Source organism: Trachurus japonicus, chromosome 5, assembly GCF_045865225.1.
Source record: "Trachurus japonicus isolate A0001 chromosome 5, Traja_1.0".
In the NCBI taxonomy this organism is placed as follows: Eukaryota; Metazoa; Chordata; class Actinopteri; order Carangiformes; family Carangidae; genus Trachurus; species Trachurus japonicus.
The window spans coordinates 16,238,341-16,256,809 of NC_140911.1; the positions used below are offsets into that span (position 1 = coordinate 16,238,341).

The 18,469-nt window shown below is 40.4% G+C and overlaps 1 protein-coding gene across 1 annotated transcript in view; it reads left to right on the forward strand.

Annotated features, from left to right (window-relative positions):
• Nucleotides 1-18,469, forward strand: part of fbln2 (fibulin 2) — a 68,067-nt gene that overhangs the window by 26,478 nt on the left and 23,120 nt on the right. Inside the window, exons 3-7 of the mRNA XM_085776547.1 lie at nt 5,378-5,501; nt 6,321-6,450; nt 7,483-7,669; nt 14,803-15,012; nt 17,148-17,261. Coding sequence (XP_085632673.1) covers nt 5,378-5,501; nt 6,321-6,450; nt 7,483-7,669; nt 14,803-15,012; nt 17,148-17,261 — 765 coding nt within the window. The remainder of the gene's footprint in view (nt 1-5,377; nt 5,502-6,320; nt 6,451-7,482; nt 7,670-14,802; nt 15,013-17,147; nt 17,262-18,469) is intronic.

Below are 18,469 nucleotides of genomic sequence, written 5' to 3' on the forward strand. Positions count from 1 at the left end.
TTCTAAACCATTACCCGCTCTGGTCTGCTCATGTTATTATATCGTAAAAATGCCACTCCCTGAATGGCCTGAGTGCCTCATCAGTCCATTCATACTGGCTGCACAAATAAGCACATCGAGACAGAAAGCAGTCAGGCAGGAAAGATAGAATCCATCATGTTCACGTCTGTGAGAGTTCAACAGGAAGGTACAGAGCCTGTCTTCTCAGAAAACCATGTTTGAGACAGTGTTGTTCGGTCTGGGTCAAGCTGGTATCTTTGCAACTGAGCCTCACTGTAGGTAGCCTATGTCTTATTTTAAGTGCACTCCATGCATTTGAACCAGAATTGGCTTGAGTGGTAAATTGAAATATTGTGCATTTTTGGATTTGGATTGAAGTTGCAAATTGTTTGTGCCACTTTTTCAAGTTTTCCATTTCCCCCCAGAATGTTATGCTTAATACATTTTACTGGATTTTTTAAAAAGCAGTGAAATTGTGAAAATAACATAGATATGATTTTTTTGAAATCGGATTTGCGTCTCTTTAAAGCAACACTAATCAATATTATTTATACATCAAGGAGGAAATAAATACCTACTGTATGTACAACTCAGCAGTGACTCTCTAGTCATGGTGTTGATGTTAAAGCTCTTAGCTGTGAGTTCAATTGGGGACAACTGAACTTGGATATTTCAAACTGTCTGTTATGGTTCAGTCTTGCTGTTCTCATCGACCACCTGTCTGGCCACAGCAGGCGGCCGTTTTAGGAAAACCACACTGCATCCTATGACAGACGGACTTTACAAGGTGATAATATGTTACTGTTTAAAGCTCATTCTGCTTCCAGTAAAAGGCTAAAACGTAAATGCTTAAGTAGTTGGTATCAATGTGAAAATACATCTGACTTTAGTCAAGCCCAGTTTTAGCAAACAATTTAGTATTTAGCCTACATGCTCTGCAGATGTTGAGTAACGTTCACACTGATGTGGAGTTGTGACCCATTTGTTGCTGTGTTTACTCCAATTACAGTTGGTTTAAGCGTTTTATTCTGGAAACATGAACCTCCTGCTGTTGAAAATGAGAACAAACTTCATGTGCTGGACATCCAGAGCAGGATAAAGGCCCTAAATTCTTATATAGAAACAGTACAGTACTACAAACAGTTCCCTTGACATTACACTTTGTCATTTGAACTACAGTATTGATAATTGGAGCTTTAATCCAATCCATCTATTGAATGGCAGGAACACTGCATTTATGATTTATGACACTGTCATTAAATAAATGATTCATAGAAACAAACACTGAAAATATATTTGTCATGTCACTGTAGTTTTTAATTTAAATTCTTTAAGTTCACTTCATGAATAATAGCCATCATATCGCATTGTGGTCAACACTAATTTTGCTGATATATCTGGACGTCTGTCACGATATTGTAACTATTGTAACTATACCTTATTAGCACGTAGAGGATCCACACAACTGAGGCATCGCTGACTGCAAACATTAATTACGTCACCTGGTGCAGATGGTGTCTGGATGTTGTCATACATTCCCAGGCGGCTCAGATATGTCTGACGTGTCTCAGTGTGGTGTGAGACAGGTCTGTGTTTGGCCAGACAGAGTAATGATGGGGAAGCAGTGTGAGGCCGGCCTAATCAGTCCAGACAAACCCCACGGGAGTTCCTGTATTTTTAGTCTATCTGCTACATAACATCCCAGTTTGGAGGCAGCGCTGCCATCTCAGCAGCAGTGTTGACTCTTCGAACAATAGCTATTGACAAAAGTGTGGTTTCTGAGATATAAATACACCTCCTTGCTTGCATTGTTTCTCAAGTAATTGGTAGACTGCTCCTGAGCGTTAGGCTGAATTTGACCTGCCGGTTGAACCTGATGTTTGGGCCATTTGGCAAGCACTCCTGGAACATACTTCACATAACAGCTAGAAATTGCACTACTTCCAAACTTTCTCATTTAGTATGAAAAACCTGCGCAGATGTGACTTCAAATAGTTTCTTTATAATCACGGCAGGGATGTTTTCTCATTAAATCATTCAGATTTTTTGTGAGATGTTAGCCAGCAATTTTGTGAGCAGTCATTTCCTCCCGTTGTATTTGTCCATCTGTCTTCAACATTGATATTACAATGAATAAAAACATACCATAAACCTCACTGGGCTTAAAAGCTAAATGCATTACCCTAAATTTTAGTGTTTTTAAAGTATGTCCTCAACAAGGATAATAATTCTCCTATACTGATGTTTTGCAGGGTGAAACTCTGAAACTCTATGTTGTGGGGTAAAATACTTCTTCTCTCAATGTGACACTATTTTCTGAAGCCTGTGCTTATAAATTATGTACAGTAAGTAGCAGACAGCCTTTTCTTTAAATGATTGTTTACTCAGCTTTAAGGGAGTTGGGGCCATAACTGAAAGCAACCCACTGAGAAAAAACGTTCAAAGTGAAACTCAAAGTAGAGCTATTCAAAGTATGCCTGGCTCAACTGTTCTTTTTACAATTTAAATGTACACTGTTGTTGTATGGGATCAGCAAAGTTACTGTAGATGCACTACACTTTGAGGAGAATACAATGGATATTACAGTACATGAAGGAAATAATGCATGTAGGAAATGCTGAAATCTAATCACAGTGCTTTATTTGACACCATGTGGAGCAAATTCTCTGATGTAGCTGTTTTTAATTACAAGTAATGAGCTTCATATTTCAACAGGAAGTCACACAGTGAAGTGTAATGAACTCAGTCTATGATACAAGTGTATTCAACACTGGGTGCTCTAATGCGTCAGAACACTGTGATTTGATTTATTGAAATTTGTTTTTGTTTTTCATGTAGACATATATTAGGCCCATGTCTTCAGAGTTTGAAAAACAAAGCCTCATTTCACAGCAGAGGGAATATGAAGAATATGCAAATGTTCTGTACTGTATATAAGCCAGTGAAGGTTTATTGAGTTCAAAAACAAAAGCTCTTTGTCAGTGACTTTTCTTCAAAGGGCACAAAGTGAATTTTGGTGTGTATATGTGTGTGAGTGTGTGTGCTTGAGCGTTCATGCTAGTATGTGGATAAAAGCAGCCGAGTGAGACGGCTTAGAGTCTGACATGGAGGCAATGGGGAAGCTGACGAGGTCTTGGTGCTCTGTAGTGCCAAGCAGCAGCAGCAGCAGCAGCAGCAGCAGCAGCAGCAGCAGCAGCAGCAGCAGCAGCAGCAGCAGCAGCAGCAGCAGCAGCTTGCCTCACAGTGCGTTCTTCCACCAGCTGAGCTCCATGCAAAGCAGCCAGGCTTCGCTTGTACTCACTCAGCAGTGGGGGGCCATTTCAGGCTCTGTGGGACCTGCAGAGTGGCGAAGAATGCCAGTGATTGCTGTGACGGCTGCTCTTGACGTAGGCAAGGTTTGCTTCCAATTGCCTAATTGGAAGAAAGGAAGATTTTTTTTCTTCCTTCTGATCTTTTTCTTTCAAGCATCAGCAGAAATGTGAGATTTTGAAAAATGAAATGCATTCATTCAGTTATAGGGATTTAATGGGTCCTTGGCTCAACACATGTTTTATGCTCTTTCCTCCCAGTTGATGACATTGAAACGATGCCATTTTCCCTCTGAATAAATGGATGGCAGAATAGAGATGGTTTTGAAGAGGAGCCATTACTGGAATTTATTTTGGTATTCTTTCACTGAATGACTCTAATGGCCATTTAATGATGACAACTGATTTAATTCACAGAGCCATTCATACAGCTATCTTATGTCAGCTTCATTAACCATTCAGTATTAGATTCATAGAGATGCATAATCAAGCTTGTGTGAATGGCTAATGGCTCTGCATTATATAGTATTTTCCTTATAAAAATATCATGTTATGGCCCTTAATTTTAGTTTGTCAGTTTTGTTTCTGACAAGTTTTGTAGTTTGCAACAGTTTTATATTTCCAGTATATTACACCACAACAATACTTTTACTCAACCTGTGATAGTAGAATAATCAAATTATGTTAAATATACAAGTCAAGAAAAAAACACACATTTATTTTTTCTACCTTTCCATCTTTGTCTTTTAGCCATGTCATTGAGCGGCTGTTAAGTTGATCAATTCAGTTATGCTCAGATTGAAATGTCTCGACAAGTTTGAATTACAACTAAGTTAAGTACAGACTCTAATTGATCCCATGACCTTTCATCCAGCCTCATTTCATGCCTCAACTCTTGACAACTATCAGATGAATTACCCTGCAGTTTGTCATAATTGATAATCATTGTGGTGATCTGTTGACATTTCATTTAACCTTCATGGTTAAAATTTCCATATACTGTATAAACATGACCAAAAAAGTGCTTGTGAGCTCAAATGTAGACAAAGATTGTGACTTTCTTAACATCACTTGCATAGTTTTAGAGTCTTTGTCAAACTGTCACATTTCTGGTTTCTTTTCTGAACATGTTGCAACCATCTCCCGTCATGCCACTTTGGACTTTACAACATAAGAAAAACCAGACCTTACCTGACTGTGTATCCCGCCCAGCTCTTTGTCTACATCATGGTTAGCTGTACCATTGCAATGCCTCTGTCCTTGGCAGACCTTTCTTCATGCAGTGAAACCCCTAGATGGTCCAGCATGCAGCAGCTCATCTGGTTTTACCTACACTGACTAGTGACTACTCATGGCCACTTGAATCAGAGTGACTTCTATTCACCATCTACTGGAGTTCAGGCACACAGCCTTCAGTTCCTTCTTGGTCAACGCGTTCTTCTGAGGAATGTCGTCTGGTGATGCCATCCCTGCACATTAGACGGTGTCAGTCCAGACTTTTTGCTTCATCGATGGTGCAGTTTCCCTCAAATCACCTGTAATACCCCAACATGCCTAACTTCATTTGCGGTATAGTTCTTTATCTGATCTATTGCACTTTGCTTTATAAAACAGATTTACTCCAAGCTCCCCTACTGTTTTAAAGCTTTAGTGTTGTCTTTCCATTGTAAGTCGCTTTGGGGTAAAGTCAAATGTAAATGTAATGTCATGCCCACAACCTTACCAGAGGACTGCCACTCTACTTGTGAAAGCTATTTATAGAATAAACTGCTTTCCATAGACCTGAGCAAAAAGTTTCCAATCATAAAATGGGCTACTGTATTCTGGTAGCAGAACTGTGCCTCTTTCGTCAGCTGTAGAAATCTCAAAGGCGCCTTTGGGGCCGGTTGCAGTCTACCATATGTGTCTGTCTGACTGCTGACTGCAGTCACTGCACTGCCTGGACCTCTGGCTGTTCCATATAGGGCAGCTGTGCAGACGTGCAGGATTTACTGCACAACACTTTTTATTCCATCAGTCTTGTGTGTGCTGATGTATGCATACCTCTGTGTGTCTGGGCCGGGCTACAGGTCCAGGTGTCTCTGCTGAAGACCTGCTGCCGAGCTGCTGCGCTGCTGGCCAGAGATGGGCCGCTGGAAACCACCACTGCAACCACATGCCTCCGCAGCACAATGATAGGCACTCCATATGCAGGTAAGTGTTGTGGCCTTGTCGCCTGTCAGTGGTGTCATGGTTGTCTGCCAGAAGCTGTAAAAATTGACTTTTTTTAAAATCCAATTTTAAGCTGCATTGGAGTCAAGTGAAACAAAGAGTGTTGGAGTTTCCCCATGGATCATTGCTCTCTCAAAATGAAGTGCAGTGAACACTTTCTATTAAATCATCAGGGGAAGCATTTACAGTCAGTCTTGCCAACTTGGTGCCTTTGTCCTCAGATTTATTGGCTTTTTGGAACCCTAAAGTGACTTGCATTAAAACGGCCTTATCACAAATCTAGTGACATAAAAAAGAATCATCGCTATTACCGGCCTACAGTACAAGCACACAGTCGAGGTTTCTTATTGCACAGCAGCCGCCTGGAAGTGACTGCAGGTTTACATGTACCTTAATGAGCTACTTTTCAGGCATTTTTCAAATCTGTTGCATTGTCTGACAACAGAATCGAAAAAACATATAAATGAGAATAGTTTCACTGTGAATTCAACTATATTAATATACCATATATGTCAGCACAGAATGGAGAGAACAAGGGGATAAAGATGTGGACCCTGCTGACAGTAGGCTGAATGTAAATATTATAAATTATCAACTTTTCGAGGAGCTGTTTACAGCAGTTCCACAACTGTTTTCAACCACATCCTCAATTTCCTACATAGTTCAGATGTAAACCAGGTTTTAACCAAGTGTTGTTTTGAGTTTAAATCAATCCATGCCTCAACTATTAGCCAAATTGGTGTTAGACATTCTGTTCTGTGATTGTGTGTGTGTGTGTGTGTGTGTGTGTGTTTGTATCAGTTCTGTGCAGAGGCACTGCTGCCTCAGCTCACTGAAGGAGAGCCAGTGTGAGTCAGGTATGACTTCAGCCAGAAGAGGAGATGCCTGTGAAGTGGATCAGGAGGCTCAGTGCACAGACGACTCCTACCAGGTACATCATCACCGTCTCGCCATCATGGGAACTCTTCAAGCAGTGTTGTTTTTCAAAAGTTGAGGCATCTGCCATAGATTTGCTTTATTAGACATCACGCAGAGGAGAGTGGCAGGGAAGAAATAAGAGAAAGATGGTTGAGTCGCGACTGAAACACATTACATCATGGTTGGATGATGCCCACATTTCCTACCCACCAAGTAAAACAAACACTGAACTGATTAAAGGTTGTTACCCTTAGAATAGAGAATTAATTGTTTTCAAGTCAGGTTTGGTGTGACTCACTGTTTCAAATGGTTCAAGACAGTGGAAATGGACAGTTCCTCCCATCCGCAGTGGTCCACTTCTGTGAATTCTTTAGCTGCCATAATAACATGGTGAGTGCTGACTTTGCCCGTGTAATTTAGACTTTAAACAGATTGAACATCTCCTGGAATGAATGATTGTTTTTTCCAGAGTGAGATTTCAATTTCAGATACCTGTGCCAGTGGAGAGGCTTTATTAAAGGTCATACAGTTTATTTGTATTTATTGGCAAACAGGTTGAAATATATCAGAAAATAACTGCCAAAATCACCCATTTCTGTTTGCATCCTTCAGACCTATGAATACTTCCATGTGGAAATTGGACTCATGCCTTTGCTCGGAGTCAGGTCAAATAGCATTCACTGTTTCTTCAAGAGGAAACCCAGTGGTTTAGCCCTCCAGCCAAATGTTCATGTGTTGAGGCAGACGAGCCAAACCATTGTGCCAGGTCATTGTTAGAGGAAAATGAAAAAAGGTGAAAGTCTGGTTTTCTTTGCATGACATGTGGTTCAGCTTGAGGCTGCAGCTGAAATCTTTTGCAGTGTGTTCACAGGGATGAGCTGGCTCGCCTGCCTATGTAGCTGTTACCCCCCCTCCCTCTCCCTCATTTGCTGTTTACTAAACTGGGCTAAAACTGGAGGGCCATAAAGAGAGGTGGTGATTAGAGATGTGAAGCACCCCGGTGACACACTCCTAATAGGCTCTCCTGTTGTGTCTGGATGGCCAGGTGTGCTGCAGCTGCTGTTCCCTCGGCTTACGGATGCGCAGTGAAGGAATGGGCTGCGGTGCCCACCAGTACTTGAGCGGCCCGTGCGCTTACGTCTTTCTCACCTGCTGCGATGAAGGGGAAGGTCCGAGCCAGATCGCGCTGAGGAGGAAGCAGAAACCCAGACCAACTGCTTTACCGAGAAAAGGTATCCGTCATCCTCTGCCAGCAATTTTTCATCACTGGAGCTTTCAACATGGAAAAACACATTCATCACACACACTGGTAATGTTAGGATTTTTTCTCAGAGCCAGAGCTGCTTTAAGGAAAAGGCAAGAGGGCACTAACAAACACAATTTCTAACAACAAAATTGTATTGTAGACAACTAAAGGTCTGGTTAAAGTGCCTTTACTAACTTTATATCACATCCTATGATCTTTTAACACTCTTAAAAACATGTGGTTGAGAGGTTTTCAAAGTGCAAAAAAAACAAACAACCACATTAAATAAACTTAAACACTCACAGATCTATGGCAAACTTCATTTCCCTGTGAATGTTGTTAATTTGTCTACAGCTTTGAGATGGATTCATCAGCTGTCATTTGCACAGTAGTTTCATTACACAGGGATGCAACAACATATTGAATTTATTCATTTTGGTTGTGTGAAATCTTCACAACTGCAGTAATGGGTATCAGGGTAGTTTACGTCACTGTGCAGCGCAGAGAGGAAATGATGACTGTGTTGGCAACGTTGCAGGATGTTGCTAATGGTAGCATTTTGTAGAGGTATTAGGGAACAGGGAGTGGGGAGTACTTTTTATGTAGTCTGTGGACCAGAGCAAGGAATAAAGTACAGGGAAATCCAGACATTTCCCATCATGCACTGTGGTCTTGCAATTGATGGATATCTTTATCTTGTAATGTTATCAGTGCTGAAACAGGCCTGACCAAATGCTGCTGATGCCAAACTGATGTCCAAGTTTGGATACTTACTGTCTGCATCATACATAGAGTGAAAGCAGCAAAAAGTCTTAAGAATAAGGCCTAGTCCACACGAACACGGGTATTTTTGAAACCGAACTTTTCTGGACCCCGGTTAAAAAAAAATTCGCGTCCACACCACCGGTGTGATAAAAAATAACTCCGTCCACATGAAACCGCAAATCCGTCTTCATGTGCATTCCAAAGCAGTAGGTGGTGATGTCACTCCTAACAGGAAAGCAGCTATAACCTGTACAGAGAGAGTGGAGGCTCAAACAGCTCAAACTGACCGACACCGCGAGTCCGCCCTACTAACACACCCCGCCCGTAATCTCTTGTTTATGACAGATACGAAAATACACAAATACACACATCGTAACGACAATCCATCGATCCACTGATTGATTCTGAAAGGCTTCATTTAAAACAAATGTACAGGACGGAAGGAAGCAACACAGTGGGGAAGTGACCGCAATTTACAATTTGATAAAAGCCTATTTTAGCCATATCAGCATGGTGGGGTCCGCCCGCTATTCCGACATGTCTCTATTTAGACATCCCGCTATTAGACGACATCCCTCTATCTAGACATGCCGGTAGTCCGACACTTTTTGATACCGCTATTCCGATTTTTTTTTTTTTTTTTACAGCTGCGATACCCAGGCGCGTCTCTCTCTCTTTTCTTTTCAGCATGCCTGTCACCGGTTTGATGAGGGAGTGATGTTCTTAATTTCAACAACTCAACTATCAAGTCGCAAACAAAACTAACACACATGATAAACAAACAGAACTATGCTGCAGTTTGTTTGTCAAGTTAACCTGTCACCTTCAGCACCACGGACAGCGGAGAGCTGCGTCTGTGAGCGTCTGGGCTCTGGGCTCAGGGCCTGGGGCCTCATTTATCAAAACTGTAAGTAAGCAGTGTAAAACTGCTGCTACTAAATGTTTTGCTTAGGCCTACGGAGAAAAGACACCCAAAATATTTACACCTTTTTCAGATCTATCAAACTGTGCATGCACAACTCTCCGCAATTTCTCTTTGATAAATCAAACTGGTTACAAGAATGGTGTGCAGTTGTGCACGTGAACACACCTCTGCCCCCGGAATGCGTAGACACAATGGTCAGCACGTGCATATTAATTAGCCATGTGCTCTCTGTGGAGCAGCAACAAAGTTATTCTCTCTTCAGCTGACTTCAGTGACAGAATAATAACAGTCTCAGTAGCTGCAGATCAGGGGTGCTGCTGCCGGTGTGTTTTTAAACTTGGAGGGTTTGTTTTTTCTTCTCTCTTATAGGCCTATGTATTTGTGTATGAGAAACAGTGTCTCAGATGAAGAAAAAAAATCAGGACAGGTCTGACTATAATGTAGCCTAATCAATCAATGTCGGAAAAGCGGAATGTTTGAAAAATAGTAAAGTGCCCCTACTCCGACAATGAAAAAAAGAATCTCGGAATAGTGGGACGCTTGAAAAATAAAATTAGAAGTCAATGTCGAAATAGCGGCATGTCGGAATAGCAGCATGTAACCACATATGGTGACCACGCGGTTTTGTATTAGTGTCCGCATGTTTAGTGATTATTGATATTCACAGGAGCGTCTGAGTGGTCAGCGCATGGTCAGCGTCGAGAACTTGACGTGCTAGCAACAGTAACTAGGGAGGGCAGGGATTTCTGAAAAATGTCCGGTTTTCCTGTCCACACGTGAAGCTGAAACCGGAGTTTTCGAAAAAGTTCACCCTGGACTCCGGTTACAAAAAACTCCGGTTTCAGGAGCCCAGTTCTGCGGTTACGTGTGGACGAAAGGCCAAACCGTGTAGAGAAACACACGGTTTCAAAAATACCCGGGTTCGTATGGACGGGGCCTAAGACAGACTAAAAGATATAATACTGTACATTGTTTTTCAAGGTCACTCTCAAGCTGATTTACCACAATTGGTAACAATTTGTTTAATGTATTGCAGCTGTGAATGCAGCACTATTTCCTTTATGCATTGCATTGCATAAAGGGATAATAGATATTTTGTGCAAAGAATTTAGTCAGATACTCAATGTGAACGCATTACAAACCAAAACCTCCCTTAGAATTGAATTAGTCTGGAACTGGGACACAACATTTCATGTCTTGAAAGGAGTCATGCTGTAAAAAAAAAAAAAAACATTTTACTGAGATTCAACCTCAGATTCACAACAGACGGTTGAAGAAGGATCAAAATCATTATAGATCATTGAAGCAGAACCAGAGTTATCATCTTTTATTCTTTGTCAAAACCAGTTTCCTACAGTACAAAACCCACAATGCAGCTCTATCTCAGATGTTCACTTGGAGATCTGGGTGTGTTACAGTATGGTGCATAGTCTACCCTGGTAGCAGAGATTAGTTTAATCTGAAAACTTGTCTGAAGCTCTAATGTGCAATGAGCCAGTTCATCAATTTCTACAGAGCTTCTTGTAAAGATACAACAGGTTTGATCCAACTGTATTGAGGCCCTCACCACACCTGCAAATACACATGCTGCAAAACCTTATACCACAGTGGAAATGTATCCGAGGGTCACAGAGAAGTGACGACTGTGGGCACATTTTTGTTCAATGAATCTTAACTTGAGAAGTTCTGAGGACAGCTCAGCAAATATGTAAGTTACTGTTAGCTTAGCAATAGTCTTTACTGGGTCAGTGCAAGGTGGTTTGAGTGTTTGTTGCACAAATTAGAAGAAGAATTAAGTTGTTTTCTGAATTTACAGGGCATTTGTTTTCCTAAGTTGTTGTGTGTCTGCCGGGATAAGAGATAGAATTTTACTTCACATCCATCTTCAATTTTTTTTTCTGCTCAGTATTTACATTTACGTACATTTTGATGAGTGAAATTGGTGGCGTAAGCTAAATAATTTATCTTCTGCAGCATGTTCATCTTAATTTTGTACTCTGCACTTCTTGTTCACATTTGCAGTTTGTTAACTTGAACTTCACAATTCTGCTTCTTCATCATCCAGGCTTCAAAACATATATATTTTTGGAGAGAGGTGTGCTAGCTTCAGCAAACTTTGCACTGCACTGATGTCTGGATTAAGTCCTGGGTTGAGCCATCGCTATTTTGTCCTCATTGCAGTTTATGTCAGAGGTGGAGTTTTGGCTGAGTTTGATCATCCAAAAGACAGATGCTCCTGGTTGATTGGTCAGGAGTCACGTTACCATTCAAAGTAATGGGGAAAGATGTATGCAAGCTGTGATGAATCAGGAACAGATGGCAGCCCGGGCTGTTGTCTCTCTACTTGTGCCAGAAAAGTTTTCCTCTTTCTCTGATCCATCAAGTACATAATGCCACTGACATTTGCATTGATGCATTTTCAAGCAACTGAGGTTGGGCATAAACATGTCTCATGCAAATGCATTCCAATACTTATTTGTATATCCTTATATCTGCAGAAAAATGGTTACAATAGCCCTTCTGTTAGGCACAGCAGCCTGTGAATATGACCTATATATCTTGTTTGCAGCTGTAAGCTCAGTGAGAGCATCTTTGCATGTTTTTCATCAATGATATCCGACTTGTGGGTGAAATTAGATTACGGAATGACATCATTCGTTAGTGTGTGATTTTATTTGTTGTCCTCTGTGAAATTAGAGCGTCAAATCCCCCTTAGAAAAGCACACGAATCGTCCCGAGATCATTGAATTGCAATGTGGTAGGGCTTTGTTCACCGTTCAGCTGTGTCAATGTGTCTTGGGAGCAGCCTTGGTGGTTGCACTTTAATGGGAATAGTTTTATCCAAGTATGATGGTGAGGTAAGGTCAGCCTCCACGCTGCCGTAGTCTGTTATTTCATTCACGACATCAGAGGAATTCCTCCTAATCCCACCCTTTAATAGACTCTGCTCTAACCATCGACTTGCAGCTCATTTCCTTCAGCTTTAAAGGGGAAATTTGAATGATGTCATTTTGAAGTGGGAATCAATTAACATGCTGAAAGCTGTGAAAGGGTTAGGTGCTGCAAGAACTGTTCAAGCTCTCAGTCGGTGCGTATACTCGACTCCGTGCATGAAGGATGCCTTCACTTTCTGAGTGTTTTCTGGTTGAAAAAAATGGATGAGATGCACTGTAATTATTTCCGTGGGGGATATGTTTTCAGTCTTATGACTCACTGCCTTTTAATTAAAACCCGAAACATTTAATCGCTTTGCTCCTCTGAATTTAAATTCCAGGTAATGACTGTGAGAAATATTTACTGAAAACCCATAACTGGGCCCATTATTATTGGTGTATATTTTCAGGTCTTGCATCTTGTTGTTTTTGGCTCAGTATAGACTGGGCACCAAAACCTGGGGTAATTAATTCTTATTTATGCTGGACACTATACAGTTAAAAGTGGTAATCCAACATTTTTTTTTCCAACATAGAAGGTCACTTTAGTAGCCATGGTTACCACCTCACTACACAATTGTATGGTGTAGTCTGAGGAAATGACAGGAGTAACATTACTTGACTCTTGGGTTTGAACACTGCAAATGTATAAGAGAAGCAATAGGAGGTCAAGCATGAAAGCTGTGGGCACGACTTTCAGGCAATGAAAGATGGACTTTGTTAGCATGATCAGAAATGTAGGATGCAGTGTTGTTTGTGCTTTAACCACTAGAAAATACAAATCATGGTATTTCAGCCTTATTCATTTTGACTATTTTACTTTGACTCTGCCTTCATTGAAGTGCAGAACTAAATTTTTACACAGAGTTGGCCTCACCTGGCTCATTCCCTCTGGACCGGCTGTCTTTTGATGCCCAGTTTGAGGGCCGGATCTACATCTGGTTATTGACATAAACAGTCTAAGATCTGTCTCTTGGATGATCAGATGGATTTCTGGCACATCAGTAATTTAACTCGGCTGTCTCACTGATTCTTTAATCTGATTTTTTCATCCACAGAGGACATGAAAATAAAACAGCAGCATCTTTTGGTTACTGCAGTGTAGAGCTCAAAAGTCCTAATTTTGTGGTACGGGTGTATTAGTTATAGAAAAAGGATAAAAAATATCCTTATTGTAACTTAACAGGATGTTTGTTTACTGTTGAAAAGCAACATGCTGATTATAGATTCATCTAGTGCACATGATGTACATGAAGTATATATTTTTTGGCTTTTCATGCCTTTATTAGATAGGACAGTTGAGTGTGACAGGAAACAGGAGGCAGAGAGGGGGAAATGACACGCAGGATAGGGCCGTCCGACACGGGATTCGAACCGGGGCCGCCTGCAGTGAGGACTATAGCCTCAACATACTGTATGGGGCGGGTGCTCTACCAACTGAGCTACAGTAAACACCGCCCCCACATGATGTTTTTATGGTGAAAAAATAGCAGCTGTAAGCAATAATAGCAATAAGAATCAGATTGGTCAAAGCAACACAACATGTAAGTTTGTAAATTTCCCCCAATCAAATGAACAGCAGAACAGAGCTGCTATTGTTATTCTAAAATCTGAGACGAGGACCTCAGCTCCCAAATGACTAATGATGCGTTATTATTCTAACATAATCTATAATCGTACTTTATAGTTTGCTAATGACACAACTCTTGCCTTTGAAGGCGGTTACCACCAAAGGTCTAGTTAGCTAAGTAGCTCTTACAGCTAATTTTGGAGCAGTCAGATATACTGTTTCTTTACAAGTTTCCCCATGTGGATTTAGAAAGGTGACAAAAAGACAAAACCTCAAACAAACTTCTCCAGGGCCAAATGTGCCAAGTATTGAGTTCTTCAACTATTCAGTTGCACATTAAGGGCGCACGACTGTTGCTGTTGTGTTGAGGGGTTTAAAGGAGACTCAGCTGAACAAAGAAGGAACCAGGTGGAGGAAACTTTGTGATCTGTCAGTTGGCAAAAGCATAAAAGGGCAAATCTGCAGATTCAGCGTCAGTCACTGCCAGGTGATCAAACAGTTCAGTGTGAGCATCAATAAAGGAAGTAATGTGCAAGTCTCATAATGTCTTCACTTCAGACCCTGGCCAGTTCACGTCAAAACATGTTCTCGGTTGTGTTCTCAGTAAAGTCGAAACAGATTTTTCAGTATCTACTTACCTTGTCTTATAGCTTCTAAAATATTTAGGGTTTAATGTTCTTCTTTTTCCCAATACGTCACACATTGGTGTCACAAAGACTATTGCACTTGTTACAGGTGATTCCTTGTACCGATTTAAGAGCTTTATTAGAGCTCAGGATAAAAGCACCACTTAAAATGTGTAAATGTAAAGGAGGAGCAGATGTTGTTTTCATGAGGAAAGTATGCACGATAAATTATACAGGCAATTTGGTGCTCTCTCTAATGTGAGCCCACCCCTCCTCCCTTCTCTGTCTCACTCCTTCCAGTTTCAGAAGGCAAGTACCCCAAGGAAGCCCTCTCTATCGGTGCCACAGACGAAGCTGCCAACGTGGTGCCGGAGCACGAGGACGTGGATGAGTGTCAGCTGTATGCGGGCCAGCTGTGCCAGCACAAATGCATCAACATCTGGGGCTCCTACCGCTGCGAATGCCACCAGGGCTACGTCCTGCAGCAAGACAGACACTCATGTGCACCAGGTACCATTACTCAACTTTAAAGGCTGATTCACACGTGAATTAGGACTCTGAAATCACCAGGTGTTAGAAAAAGACAAGTAAGCTCACACGTTGAGTTTAAAAAGCAGTGAATGAGCTCGACTCACTCCAATACTCAACAGGTTTCAGTGAACTCGGTGCTTGCCCAGATTCTGGTTTTTGCTGCGCGTGCAAAGTATTTGTCTTTTCTATTTTTACTGGGATTATAGAGTATGCTGAATTACAGTCCACATGTTTTTCAACATTTTCCTAATGGACAGTTAAAGTGCTTAATTTAGTAAAGTCCCAGAACAGATCAATGAAAATAAATACAATAATAAAATAGAAGTGGCAGCGGCTGGAATTTCAGTTACCTTATTATGGCTCAGCCTCCAAGAACGTTGAATCCCATAATGAAACTTGACAGCGTCTTTCATTAAACTAATCTTAACACCAATGTTTCAAACTTTAAACTCTTCATTTGTAGCTTAGCTTTCCTACAAAAAAATCTGGAAGTCTCCCGTTCTCCAAGTTTCCATCCAACGCAAATTTTAATTGAATTTCCAGAAAGTCGGCAAAAGAAAAGAAAAACAGTATAAATGAATGCATGTACGTTTCCACTGCATTAATTACTACTGTTCTGTGACTGTAGGAGTTGGTTCATCAAGATAAATAGGTGCTGGAGCTCATTCTCTGGTTGGATGCTGTTAAACCACGACAGAAAAAGAAGGAACAACAATATGATGTCATAAAGCATCAATCAAAGTTAAACAAAAACAAGCAATGTAGAAAAGTTGATGGAAATATGACAGTTCTGTTTGGTGTGTTAATCTGGGGGAGGTTACGGTCTTCTCCATGCTCCACACAGATCTGTTTTTGTCTCTTCAGTGGAAGCTTGCATGATTAACTCACATGTTTCATGAATGTGGTAATTTATTCACAGTCTGTTTCCATTGCCCTGTATCAATACACCAACCGAGCAAGCCTAAAACCTTTCTGCAACTTTTTGGGGGATTTGGGGTTTTTCCACTGATTTTTTCTTTGTGCAGACATTGAAAATAAACATTGATGGGTGGAAACGCACTCACTGACATTGACTTTTGTTGTCATTGAGCTACAGCAACAGAAAGCTCTGTGGCCTCCAGACGTTCTTAACAGAGCCGGGGGAAATTTTAACCTAGGTAACAGACCTGAGCATTTAGAAATCTGAGCATATAATTATTAATCAGTGGTGTACAGATACCGTCTTTAAATGTAAGAGCTTTTGTGTCACATCAAATGGGTCCCCTTTGTACAAACTCAAGTACCACCCTTTGGTGCACCACTCCACCTTATGACCTAAACATAGTGGTACCCATTTCCTCTACTGGACGTCAACCTGAGCCTAAAGCCACATGACTTTCACATTCATATTCATCTAATTTTTACCCTGTTAGATGTTTTAAAGTTTTATTTATAATGTATAAGTGAGAAAATTAGTGAGAAAGTCGGGACCAAACACTAGATAGAGGATAAAACAAACCTGTAGGAAATAAATAAATAATAATAAAAAAATTCAGATCTAGCAGAAAAAAAGAAGAAAAATATTTATGGGTTATTTTAAGATTTTAACATCGTTTCAAATGCTGTTCATGCTGTCCTATATTTGACCTTGTGTTCCCTGAGTTTAGAGACAGTTGTGTCATTGGAATTCGTCTACGGAGATGAAGGAGTTGGCGAATAATACATTTCACAAGAATCAGAATTTTATTGTGTACACATTTATGGTCATTTCACTATGTTGTGGTTAAATCAACAACAGATTTCATCATCATACTTAAGGTGCTTGAACATGAGTCATTTAAATGGGCTCATCAAAATTCCCTGCAACCTCAAATTAAAGATGATTTATTCACAGACCTCTCTCGGCTTTATTAGAGCATAATGACAGAAGTACCCAGCACGGGTCAAATAATGTCTTGCTACTAAGAAGGAGACAATAATATGTGGTATATTACTCTTTTAGAAATTGGTTTCATGTATCAGAAACATTAAGTAGTCTGAAGTCATTTTCTATTTGAGGTTTAACCCCTTGGTTAACATTTCTTCATACATGTACATGTTCCTCATAGTCTCTGTTAATGTGTTTCTAACTGCAGTGAGTCCTGATGAGGACAACAGAGTTAGAGAGGACACTCCTGCTGTGGTCCCATCACAAACCACCACCACCACCACCACCACCAGCAGCCTCGCCCGCCTCAATCCTTGTGCAGGTAAAGCCAATGTTATAATATAATGCGTAGGAAGCAACATATTCAATTTATTTCAAATAACAGATATAAAAAGGCAAAAGGTTTATCCTTTCAGTACAGCTTGATTTTGGGATTCTTGCATATGTAGATGGCATTTTATATAGAGCATATTTTTAAGATAAGATCATACCTTACATTTCCCAGTTTTCAGTTCTCCCTGTTTGACTTTTGGCTCATATACAGTCTGTGTCAGGAACCTTTGTGTGCATCATATACTTTCATGGTGTTTTTTTCTCTCTGGTCAAGGGGAAACGGTTCGAAGATGATACAGACCATGTCCTATGACATAAAACTCACCAGACTGTGTTTAGTTCATTGTAGAAGTTCATGAGAAATCTGCCTTACTCAACTTCTACTACAATATAAACTTCTACTAGGTCAGGGACTTATTCAGAGATATTTCAGGTAAAATACCAATTTTATTTTAATATGAATGAGATTCTCAGAGAACTAATGCTGTAAACTGCTCTTCTAACCAGGTGCATTATAAAAAATATTACTGTTTTCATTATGAATGCACTCTCTATTGAACATGACCTAGAGCTAGATGTGCATCTGAAGAAATAATAGGTTTGTGTGTTGCTGATGTACTCCATTGTACTGGCTACACTGTGTATGGACAGGTATAAACCACTGTGTCTTCAGTCAATTTCTTCTTCTTGCCTGTAGTTTTGCTTGTCTCCAGCTCCTCACTGTCTTCATAGTTTTGAAAAGTTGTATCTGCCATGTTTTTGTCTCTCATGTCACACACAAATGGTGGAGTTACAGCCTCACATATCCACAAGAAAAGACATATATTAAAAGACTGATCTCAAGATTTAATAATCATGTCAAATTGTTAGAAAATGTTTTATTTTTTTAACCAAAACAATGGCCCTTCCTTATATAGAAACTGAAATGGCAGTTCTTATATCCTTTAAATCTGTGTGATATTTAAAAAATGAAAGGAAGCTTAACTCTGTTTTTTACTTATTCTGCTTGTGCAGTTCTACACTATGGTTTGCATGTGTGTGTGTGTGAGAGAGAGAGAGAACAGCCAGTATTAATTTATACACATGTTAGCATGAACCAAGATAATCACATAGATTATTATCCTGACATGTAGCACTTAGTGAGCCTCACAGTGTTTGGCAAATGTACTTAAAATATGGTGGGAAAATGCACATTCA